The sequence below is a fragment of the Arvicanthis niloticus genome, chromosome 8 (assembly GCF_011762505.2).
Source record: "Arvicanthis niloticus isolate mArvNil1 chromosome 8, mArvNil1.pat.X, whole genome shotgun sequence".
NCBI classification, from domain to species: Eukaryota; Metazoa; Chordata; class Mammalia; order Rodentia; family Muridae; genus Arvicanthis; species Arvicanthis niloticus.
In genome coordinates, this window is record NC_047665.1 from 78,291,384 (window position 1) to 78,303,218 (window position 11,835).

Genomic DNA, 11,835 nt, shown 5'->3' on the forward strand with positions numbered 1-11,835 from the left:
TAAGCAGAAGGACACTCTGGGACAGTGGGCTTGGGTACTTTGGTCATTTCTTTTCTCAATAAGAAAAATAAAAAGGTACAAAATAATACATATTAGATGTTAAGTACTAAATAATTTTTTCTTTATCTCTCTCTCTGTATGTGTGGAGGGGTATATGAGTGTAGTGTGTGTGTGTGTGTGTGTGTGTGTGTGTGTGTGTGTGGTGTAAATGTGTGTTTGTGTGCTATTTGAATGTGTATGTGTGTGTGGTATAAATGTGTGTTTGTATGTTGTGTGAAAGTATGTATGTGGTGTGTGAATGTGTATGTGTGTGTGGTGTGAATGTGTGTAAGTAGTGTGTATGTGAATGTGTATGTGGTGTGTGAGTGTGCGTGTATGTGTAGTGTGAATGTATGTATATGGTGTGTGAAAATGTGTGTATATGTGTGGTGGGTGTCAATGTGTTTACATATATGTGCAGCTGTGTGCCCATGTATGCACTGTGGAGGCCAGGGGATGCTGTCAAGATGTGCTCTTCTTGTTTTCATTTTTAAGATTTATTTATTTATTTTATATATGTGAGCACACTGTAGCTGTCTTCAGACACACCAGAAGAGAGCATCTGATCCCATTACAGATGGGTGTGAGCCACCGTATGGTTGCTGGGAATTGAACTCAGGACCTCTGGAAGGGCAGTCAGTTCTCTTAACCGCTGAGCCATCTCATCAGCCCAAGGTGTTCTCTTCTTTTTCTTTAATTTGAAAAGCTAAAAATCTTTTCACTGAACCAAAAAAACTCAAGATTTTGGATAGGCTATCTAATCAATAAGTCCCTATGATCTGCCTGTCGCTGTCTCCAAAGCATTGGGGTTAGAGGTCTTGGCAACACTCAACATTAGATTTGTTTCAAGCATAAAATTTAGATTATTTTTTTAACTTTCAAAATGTATTGTTTTAGAATTTCAATATGAATTTGGTGTGTTTTGATCAAACATGCTTCCCACTCACTACCCTCCAACGTGTATGATGCCTCCATCCTCCCACACTCAGCACATAGTCTTTTTGAAACTTAGTGTGTCTAAGTTACTACAACTTATATACTACATACATGGGTTGTAGGGCCGTCCATAGGAACATGGACAACAGACTGTTGAGGGCACATTCCTAAACTAATATCACTCTTTCTGTTTCTTAGTAGCTAACCTCAGCTATAGGTAAGATTTCATCCATCCCTGCCCAACCTGTGGTGGGACTTTGGCTGGCTTGTTCTAGTGTAGGTCCTGTACATAGAGTCACCTAAGTTCATGTGTGCAATGTCCCTTTCATGACCAGAAACTCCTGTTTCACAGCAGTTCTCTGTTACCTCTGACCTTATGATATTTCTGACGACTCTTTGGGGATAACCCCTGAGCCTTGGATAGGCCAGGGGTTAAGCAGACGTTCTATTTAGAGATGAGCACTTCACAGTCTCTAATTTTCTGCAGCAAGCTGCACCACTGTTTGCAGTAGACAGCAGTTAACACAGAGCTTGCCACTGGCCAGTCATCTGTATTAAATAAACTTCGAAAGGAAAAGCATACTGATATCAAAGTTTTCTCCAACTTATGCCATTCTTAACAATGACCCTAAGGGAAATATGCTGAAAGATTAAGGCTGCTGACCAGTGATATTACTAAAAGCTCATTGTGGGGGGTGAGAGATAAATATACATGTTATTGTGTGTGTGCATACATGTGCCCACATGTGCGTGTAAGACCCCAATTATGCGTATGTGTGTGGAGGTCAATATTGAATATCAAATATCAAAGTCTTTTCACCTTATATTTGAGAGAGTGTCTTCCACTGAACCTGGAATTCATCAGTTTAGCCAGATTGGTTGGTCAATGAACTTCAAGGATCCACCCACCTCTGCTCTCTGGCTGCCCTTACCTAGCTTGTATATGGGAACTTTCAGACCTGTCCTCAAGTTCTTATGCTTTTACAGGAGACATTTTGCCAACTGAGCCACCTCCCCACCCTTCAAAACTCATCTTTTGATATTGAGATATATAGAATATTAGCTTTCCCTTTTCCTCTTCCTTGTCACCAGATTCCAGTGTCATGAGCCACTTGTGAGACTCCTCACTTTTATTCCTCTTGCAGCTAAAACTGGCACTGACACTGGGAGAAGAGTACTCTAAGGAGGCTTTTCTGGTTTTAGAGGAGAGTTTTCCTTCTAAGGAGGTGTACCCTCCCACATCAAGAATCTGCCCTGGCTGTTGTCATTTGAAGTTTAACAATAAGCTCCATGGGAAGCCAACAAGCAGGATACCAGCCCTGACATCTGTGAATTACTTAAGGAACCAATGGTAAGATTCTTCTGTCCATGTTTACTAAAATCTGAACTACCTTTCTTGCCCAAGTCAGCACCTCAAATCCTCCAAGTTAATGCATGCACTTTCATAAGATGCACCTGGCCACTCTATTATCAGTGACAAAAAGAATCATGTATTATCTCTTGAGACACATCCTAGAGCAGTTATAAAGCTTCTCAGTGACTGTGTCAGCCCCATTCCAAATGGGGATGTACTTGTAAAGTGAGCGCCGAGGCTGTACATGCTCCACCCAGAAACTGACCCATTCTTCACATAGACCTTGTCACAGCAGACACTCTGAGGGCAGTTCCTCCTACAGGGCTCTCTGCAGAGGTGGAAAAAATAGAGGGCAAAAAGCCTTAGGAGAGTTTGTGAATATACAAGAAACTAAAACAATTAAGCAATCTTTTTATATTGTCCAGCTTCCTGTAATACAGTAACATGCATCTAAGAGCAACCAGCTTTAAAAAGAAGAAACATTGACTAGAGTCAGAGATTCAAGTCCATACCTGGTTGGTCCTGATGGTTGGGCCTATAAGGCAAGGTTGCACAGAACACCACCACAGAGTGTGTGCTAGAAAAGAGCACCTCACGGTGGTATAGAAGAAGAGAAAGGAGAGAGAACAGACACGGGGTGCTCAGTATCCTCTTCAACATCACACCACCCCAAAGACCTAACTCGCTTATACCGGGCCGAATCTCCTAAAGCATCCCCTGTCTATCAATAATATCATGGTAGTGTCCAAATCTTTAATGTGCAGGTGTTTGGGCACACTGGGGACCAAACAACACTCCTGTTGATTTAACCATAGATTGAGGTAAGACCAGTTTATCCCAATTATTCCTCTACTTATAGAGGAACAAAGTGTCCTTAGAAAGACATAATTGAAACATACCACAATATCTCCCTGTTTATACACCCTCGCAAAATAATGCTTCATCACTTTTTCTGAAGGAAAGTAAGTTTTCAAAAGAAACAATTGGTATTATTATAAACTGAGAAATTTCATTAGCTATAAAATAGTTTAGCATATACTCTTTGGAACATATCATTTTATTGATATATTTTAGGTCCTTTCTTATGTCAAGATTTACTTGTATTTTGTTTTATTTTTAAGACAGGGACTCATGTACCCAAGCCTGGCTTCCAACTTGCTTTGTAGTCAAGAATGATCTTGAATTTCTGACCCTCTGAGTCCTCCTCACCGTGCTAAACTTATAGGAATGAGCATGACAAGTAGCACACAGTAGCAGGTGTGGTGTAGAGCACAGGCATGCTAAACACACTAGATACATCCAGTCCCTTGTTCCTATGGCATTGGGTGTTAAACTCAGCATGTTGAGGATGCTAAGGCAGATGTTCCACCATGAAGCAACATCCTCTTATCATTTTCCCAGAAATGCTTATACCAGTGGGACACTCTTGAAAATCTCAAGCATATTCCCTATTTTCTAAGCCTTCCTGCTCCAGATGTAAAGGTGTGCCTTTTACTTTTGCTCTCATTGGGATATAGGATGTACACAAATGGGCATACTTAAAAGCGTTCAGTTCAATGGGAACACATGGTTAAAGAGAACTGTGGAGGCTCCGTCTTTTCTGCCTTTTGAGGTTTTGCCACATACTCCCTGTAGTTTTATGGGGATTTACCATAAAACCATAGGATAAGAGAACCCTTTTCTTCTTAAATGGGTTGTCTGTATGTCCAGTATGCATTAAATGGAAACATTTTTTTTTTTGCTTTGTTTTGAAGTACTGGAAATTGACAAGAACTTAGGAACTTGTCACCAAACTACAACCACAGCAATAGTGACAGAAAGCTAATGTTTTGTTACTGTGCTAGAAGACAAGTATCTATCTCCTCTCCTAAAACTATTTCCTATCCCTAAAAGATAGCTGGTTTACTTTTTTAAAAATCAATTTTCTCACTTATGTGTGTAATGATTTTGGTTTCTTATACTCCTACCTGAAATAATAAGTAGCCCTTTAATAGTAAGTAGCATTAAATGTTATTGTGTTTTCTCAAAAGTAAGTTTCAGTTAATTTTTACACGTGGCTTGATGTCTCAAAGCCGTCATCTCCAAATCCCCCATAGTTTTGGAAAGTCTGAACTTCTGTCTTCTTGTTATTTCATGTGAATTTAATATTCTTACTCAAACTTTCCACATTCCACATCCTCAAGATTCATTTTGTTCCTAAAAATTTTTGATGCCAATTAAAAACCAAAATATCAACTATTTTCAGCCTCAGTTTTCAAATGTCAGTTTGTTTAACCTAACTCTTCAATTTATATACTGTAATTCTAAACTTTAATATCTGACATTTCCCTACTGAAGAAAAACAGTAGAAACTTTGCCATTTGTGTAGCTTTTGGAAAGTTGGCTCCTCCCACCTGCGGTTTTGGGGGAGGTTGGAGGCGGAAGGCGGCTGGCTTCCTGCGCTGTCATCTAGAGGCTCTGCCTCCCTTGATCACCCAAGTACCCCAGGATCAGTGTAGGGCCCTGTAAAGTGGAGGGGCAGCCCTGTACGTACCCAGGAAAAGCAGAGATAGGGTGACTTTACACGTTCGAACTCACACACCGGAACTCGGATGGAGGGAAGATCGACTGAAAAGCAAACAGCAAAGTAGAGGCCAACTTGGCTTATTCTCCTGGCCCGTTTTCTGCTGAATCAGCTAACTTCACGGAAGCGTTGAATTCTGGATTCTAAGGAGTTTTAGGTCGTGTTTCCAAGAATAGGAAGTATTGCTTTTGCTATAAGAGGCTGCTAGGTAGATTTCAACTTTAAAATGATAAATAAATAAAAAGATGGTGGGTGTATCTATTAACCCAGAGGTCTTGGATGGAATGTCAAAAGCCTGCGGCCTGGGGGGAGAGGGGGGAGGAGAAGGACTGAAGGGGCGGTGTCTTGTGGGTCTGCAGAAGGCACTGTTCCTAGGAGGCTGTTACACTGAACTGCTGCGAACAGGAGGAAGAGAGCGTGCTATAACTCAGGATACACCAAGGTTGCTAATTTTGTTTTACCACAAGGTTGTTTTAATGAAGATAACTGCTATCTTGCCCCCCCCACCACCACCACCACTCCACCACCAAAAAACCTGCACAGCCTAGAGTGGACCTTCAGTCTCCTCTTACTCTACTGCCCAACTTTTGTTCTCCAGTTCCACTTGTTCCTGGTACGAAATCTGACAAAGAGCAAAAATCTTGAAACAAAAAGAAAGGGTGGAAAGGGGGAAAGGGCGGAGGAGGAGAGGGAGGAAGGACGCAGAGTGGGGGTGAGGAGGGGGGAGGGAGAGAGGGAGTGAGAGATGGAGAGGGAGAGGGAGAGGGAGACCGCTGGAGTGCCTGCCACCCTCTTAGCTATCTGAAATGCTTATTCCCGAGATTACAGTAATTACAGCCGCAGCATGAATTCCATACAAGCGCTAAATGAAACAGCACATCAATTAAAAAATAAACACTTCATTCTAGGAGAAAGACAACCCCCTGGGACGTCCTAACAAGCGTAAATGAACCTGCTAGGCCCTGGCCTCTCACACCCTCCTCCCTACTTAAGGTGGACGCTGAAAGAGCTGGCAACAGCTGAACACTCCTCTGGTTTGGGGTATTCAGTACAACACGCAGCCCCGCCTCTCACAGAAGAAAAGGAGGCGCAGACAAAAACACATGTTAAGTTTTTATGTAGATGAGTACATGTATGTCTTAAAAGTAACATGTGGATAGGGAATGCAGTAGTAGTTGTCAATGTGTCTTACTGATAAGCTTATGTTTGTGTCTGAAAGGGAAAACTGTGTCTACATGTTTCATATATGTTATCCCATCCTAAAATCAACCTCCCCAGTGGCATCTGGCTTGATCACTCCTGCTTTCTAGGTAAAGAACTGAAGTGCCACAGGCCAGGCAGCAATGGACACTTTTGTACCGCACTCATAGCGTGCAGAAACGGCGCCCAAGCAGTCATGGCCAAGCCTGGTCATCTAGCCGAAATAAAAGTCTCACTACTGTCACCAAATCACCAAGTCTGAACAGCCCTCGTTAGGAGAATACCAAGAGGAAATTTCTCCCTGAATTACCCTAGCTCTGGATCTGGACCAACCTTGGAGCCCTGCCTGTGCTTCCAAGACCATCTAGAACCAGCAGGTATTGTCTGTGGAGCAAGTCAGACTGATTCAGAGAGCCCGGGGAGGTGCACTCACTACAAAAACACTGTCCTAGATCCCAGGAGCAGACTCGGAGAAATGCGACCAAGATCTCTGAAGCGCTGAACTCTTTGGGGACAGTCTGAGTAAATGCTCAATCCCTACGGTCAACCCCATGGTGACCAAAAACAAACTCTCCATCCGCCCAAAGCTAGGAAAGCAATCCCCAAACTACGGACTTCCTTAAGGAAGGCTGAGCTTTGAGAACGCAGATACCCCGCCCTGTTGCTCCGGGATTGGTGAACCCAGAAGAGGGCGGAGACCAAGTGCAGGCTGTATAAATATTCATGAGCCGGCCTGGAGGCGCTAGCAGACTAAAGCCGGGAAGTTGGGCAAAGGGCTCAGCTCCTGCGGAGGAGGCGGAGGCTGGGATCACGGTGCTCAGGTGTCCCTTCTGCCTTTTGCTCTGGATTTGTTTGTCCGTCTAGCAAGAAAGCACGTCCTGCACCCCGCCCGACTGTGACCCGAACGCAGCGCGGACTTTTGGTGGCGGCAGATGCAAGGAGGACCGACGCAGGAGTGAGAAGGCAGCGGCCTGACCAGCGGAGGGCCCGGAACTCTGGCAGTGGCGCCGCGGCCTGGAACGGACGTGAACCCTCGGGGCCCGAAGAGGGGCCGCTAGGTCTGACCCGAGAGTCTAAAGGCCAGACACAGCCATCTTGACTGAGGCCAGAAAGGAAACTTGCGGCTCGCCGCCCTCTGAGCCTTCGCTGCTGGGAGCTACACGAAGTGTCTGAGCGTGCAGGAGGACCTACACGAGCTCAGGAGGATGAGCCCGGGGGCCACCACTCCTCTCCGGGAGGGCTGAGTGCCACTCAGAGGGCGCGGGACAGACCCTGTGGGATTGTGGCGCGTCTGCGGTCACCCCAGGAGAGGCGTGGGGGAGGGCCGGACGACTCCTGCCTAGGTTTCCGACCCTGCTGCCACAGTCTCTGCCTGAAAGGGAGATAGATTGTTGGCATTCTCCTCTCCGCAGAGAAAAGCGGGACAAGACCCTCTGGTCGCCTGCTCTCTCTCTCGGGTTCCTCACCGTGGAGCCCTTCTGCGCGCCGCCTAGAGAAGGAGGACGTGTGGTCCCGGCGCGCAGCATGGAGTGGGGTTACCTGTTGGAAGTGACCTCGCTGCTAGCCGCCTTGGCGGTGTTACAGCGCTCTAGCGGCGCCGCCGCGGCTTCGGCCAAGGAGCTGGCGTGCCAAGAGATCACGGTGCCGCTGTGCAAGGGCATCGGTTACAACTACACCTACATGCCCAACCAGTTCAACCACGACACGCAAGATGAGGCGGGCCTAGAGGTGCACCAGTTCTGGCCGCTGGTGGAGATCCAGTGCTCCCCGGACCTCAAGTTCTTTCTGTGTAGCATGTACACGCCCATCTGCCTGGAGGACTACAAGAAACCTCTGCCGCCTTGTCGCTCTGTGTGTGAACGCGCCAAGGCCGGCTGCGCGCCGCTCATGCGCCAGTACGGCTTTGCCTGGCCTGACCGCATGCGCTGCGATCGGCTGCCGGAGCAGGGCAACCCCGACACTCTGTGCATGGACTACAACCGCACCGACCTCACCACGGCCGCACCCAGCCCACCGCGCCGCCTGCCGCCGCCGCCTCCGCCGGGAGAGCAGCCGCCCTCCGGCAGCGGCCACAACCGCCCGCCGGGGGCCAGGCCCCCACCTCGTGGCGGCAGCAGTAGGGGCAGCGGGGACCCGGCGGCTGCGCCCTCCTCGCGCGGCGGGAAGACGAGGCCCCCTGGTGGCGGCGCCGCTCCTTGCGAGCCCGGGTGCCAGTGCCGCGCGCCCATGGTGAGTGTGTCCAGTGAACGCCACCCGCTCTACAACCGCGTCAAGACCGGTCAGATCGCCAATTGTGCGCTGCCCTGCCACAACCCCTTCTTTAGCCAGGATGAGCGCGCCTTCACCGTCTTCTGGATCGGCCTGTGGTCGGTGCTCTGCTTCGTCTCCACCTTCGCCACCGTCTCTACCTTCCTCATCGATATGGAGCGCTTTAAGTACCCGGAACGGCCCATCATATTCCTCTCCGCCTGCTACCTCTTCGTGTCTGTCGGGTACCTGGTGCGCCTGGTGGCAGGACACGAGAAAGTGGCCTGCAGCGGCGGCGCGCCGGGGGCGGGCGGAGCTGGGGGTGCGGGCGGCGCGGCGGCAGCTGGCGCGGGGGCGGCGGGAGCGGGGGCGAGCAGCCCGGGGGCGCGCGGCGAGTACGAGGAGCTGGGCGCAGTGGAGCAGCACGTGCGCTATGAGACCACCGGCCCCGCGCTGTGCACCGTGGTTTTCCTCCTCGTCTACTTTTTTGGCATGGCCAGCTCCATCTGGTGGGTAATCCTGTCGCTCACGTGGTTCTTGGCGGCTGGCATGAAGTGGGGCAACGAGGCCATAGCAGGCTACTCGCAGTACTTCCACCTGGCCGCGTGGCTCGTGCCCAGCGTCAAGTCCATCGCGGTGCTGGCGCTCAGCTCCGTGGACGGCGACCCGGTGGCGGGCATCTGTTACGTGGGCAACCAGAGCCTTGACAACCTACGCGGCTTTGTGCTGGCGCCACTAGTCATCTACCTCTTCATTGGGACTATGTTTCTGTTAGCTGGCTTCGTGTCGCTGTTCCGAATCCGTTCAGTCATCAAACAGCAAGGAGGCCCAACTAAGACACACAAGCTAGAAAAACTCATGATCCGCTTAGGCCTCTTCACCGTGCTCTACACGGTGCCCGCCGCCGTCGTGGTCGCCTGCCTTTTCTATGAGCAGCACAACCGACCGCGCTGGGAGGCCACGCACAACTGCCCTTGCCTTCGGGACCTGCAACCGGACCAGGCTCGCAGGCCCGATTACGCGGTCTTCATGCTCAAGTACTTCATGTGCCTAGTGGTAGGCATCACATCGGGCGTGTGGGTCTGGTCCGGCAAGACTCTGGAGTCCTGGCGCGCGTTGTGCACTCGCTGCTGCTGGGCCAGCAAGGGCGCTGCCGTAGGCGCGGGCGCTGGAGGCACAGGCCCTGGGGGTGGTGGCCCTGGGCCCGGTGGGGGTGGGGGACATGGCGGAGGAGGGGGATCTCTCTACAGCGACGTCAGCACCGGTCTGACGTGGCGGTCTGGCACGGCTAGTTCTGTATCTTACCCTAAGCAAATGCCATTGTCCCAGGTCTGAACCCTGAACAGACGCCCAGAAGGGGCGGAGAGGGGTGGAGGATGGAGAACCCGAGGGCGGCGAAGGGACCCCAGACCGGCTGGGGTTCCCACCCCTTCACCGTGTTGACTGCTATTAGCATGATAATGAACTCTTAATGGTATCCATTAGCCGCAGGGACTTAAATGACTCCCTTAGAACAAAGTACCTGGCATTGAAGCCTCCCAGACCTAGCCCCTCCCCTCCGATGCCACGGAGCGCCTACCCCAGACAATGGTTTCAGTGGGCTAGGATAGTTGGAACCCTCCTGGATACCCTGGAGGAGTCTTGAGGTAATACCACTACAGACTTCACCCAAGGGACTGCTTCACCTTCGTCAGCATAAATTCAAGCCCTCATATACCCTAAAAGAGGGACAACTGCTACCTTATGGGACTGAACAGTTTGGGTATTCTTAATGACCAGGCAGATGCCTTAAATAAACAAGAAATGTCTTAATTATACACCCCAAGTAAATACGGGTTTCTTACATTAAAGGATGTATTTATATAATTATTTGTTAAGTTGTAAAAAAAAAAGTGTAAAATATGTATATATCCAAAGATATACAATATGTACATTATTTGTAAAAAGTTTAGAGACTACCCTGTAAGAACAAATATAAGTATTCTATTTTGTCAATAAAATGACTTTTGATAAATGATTTAAGTACCACCCTGTCCCCCCACCTCTTCTGAACTCTTCCCCTTCTGCTTGCTGAGGACATGTGAGGAAATGGACATTTTCTGGCTTGCCATTTTGTACTGACTTTAGGCATGGAGACAATTACCTGTTAACTTCTAATTCTTAAGCTGTTAGCAAAGTAAATGTCATTGTTGAACTGAAATCAAAGTCACGTTTTTTGCACTTTCCCCCAAAATGGTGTTTTTCATGGTCTCTCTTTGCTGACCTGTGGGTTACAGCTCTTCATGGTGTGTGTGGATGGACAGTTTGCAAAGGTGGCCATTCCACTTGGCCTGTTTATTTAGCTGGTATAATGCCACTTAAATTGAAACAGCGGCCCTATGTGAGTATCTTCGGTCTGTGATTTTGAAAGCACTGGCCTTTTACAGACCTGGCCACACTCAGAAATGTGGAGGTTAGTATTTGAGGCCACAGGTCACCTCTATACTGTAAGTCACTTGACAATCTGGTGTAGCAGAGCAGGTGCTGGCTAACAGATTAGACGAATGGGTTAACTTCTTAATAGCATTCCCTGCCTGTGTATTCCAAGTGTGCTGCTTTTCCTGGAGAAAAAAGCTATTGTTCCTCTGTCAAGACTAAGCTAATTTATTTGAACAGAAGGCTGTTGAATCAGCAGAAGAATGTGCTGGCAATTGTTGAACTTTTTACCTGTCTGCCTAGTGGCTCTGCGCACCATTCCTTTAAGAGGAGCTAAATGAATAGGGTTAATCTGTAGGGAACTTGGTCTTTTGAGTTTGGAAAACTTTGATCTTTTCTCCTCTGTGAATGTGCTGTATAGCCTGAAGTTTCTTTCCCTGCTGCCTGGCTCCTCTTGGTGCAGACCAATTGGCCACCGTGGAGCCTTAACGCTCTCCCATTAAAGGGATGTGGGACTTTTACTTTAAAAAGGAGAGGCAGAGAGGGAGAGGAAGACTTGTAACAGTTAGTGAAGACCAGAGGCGCAAGTGCGCTCAGCCTTTTCAACAGCTTTCCAAGGCTTTGTTAGCCAGCCCGCAGGCAGCTAGGCCTGGGCTGTGCATTATAGAAAAGGCTCTGAATGCCCCACAGGTGGTCTCTGCACATAATCCCCCAATTTAAAGCGGTTTCCTTTGCTGGACAATTGCATTACAAAACTCCCTTCTTTTACACTCCTAATTGAAGCAATGAACTATTATAAACTACAAGTTTTTCTTTAAAAAAAAAAAAATCCTCACTGCCTAAATTCTATTGACTAGATGCTAGCAAATTTTCTGAACTGGACCTTTTAAACCACTTGTAGGAAATGCTTCTTCAGCAGATATTTTTTCCGATATCTTTATACCTTAGGCTTTTCAATGTCTGGAAGATTAGCAATAATTTAAAAGTAATTGGTAAGGTTGTATGTTCATACTGAAAGGATAGCCCCAGGTCACTTATTAAACTGTCAATCAAAATAAGAAACTGGCAACTACCCTGCTAA

The 11,835-nt window shown here is 48.0% G+C and overlaps 1 protein-coding gene across 1 annotated transcript; it reads left to right on the forward strand.

The window, feature by feature from the left end:
* The first annotated feature begins 6,839 nt into the window (after window positions 1-6,839).
* Fzd8 (frizzled class receptor 8) lies at window positions 6,840-10,936 on the forward strand. Its single transcript, XM_034510702.2, has one exon. The coding sequence runs from the start codon at window positions 7,617-7,619 to the stop codon at window positions 9,672-9,674; it is 2,058 nt and encodes a 685-aa protein (XP_034366593.1). The 5' UTR covers window positions 6,840-7,616; the 3' UTR covers window positions 9,675-10,936.
* The last annotated feature ends 899 nt before the right edge of the window (window positions 10,937-11,835 follow it).

Excerpts from the sequence above, each read along its gene's own strand:
- Fzd8 (XM_034510702.2), top strand. The coding sequence starts at position 7,617 with ATGGAGTGGGGTTACCTGTTGGAAGTGACCTCGCTGCTAGCCGCCTTG.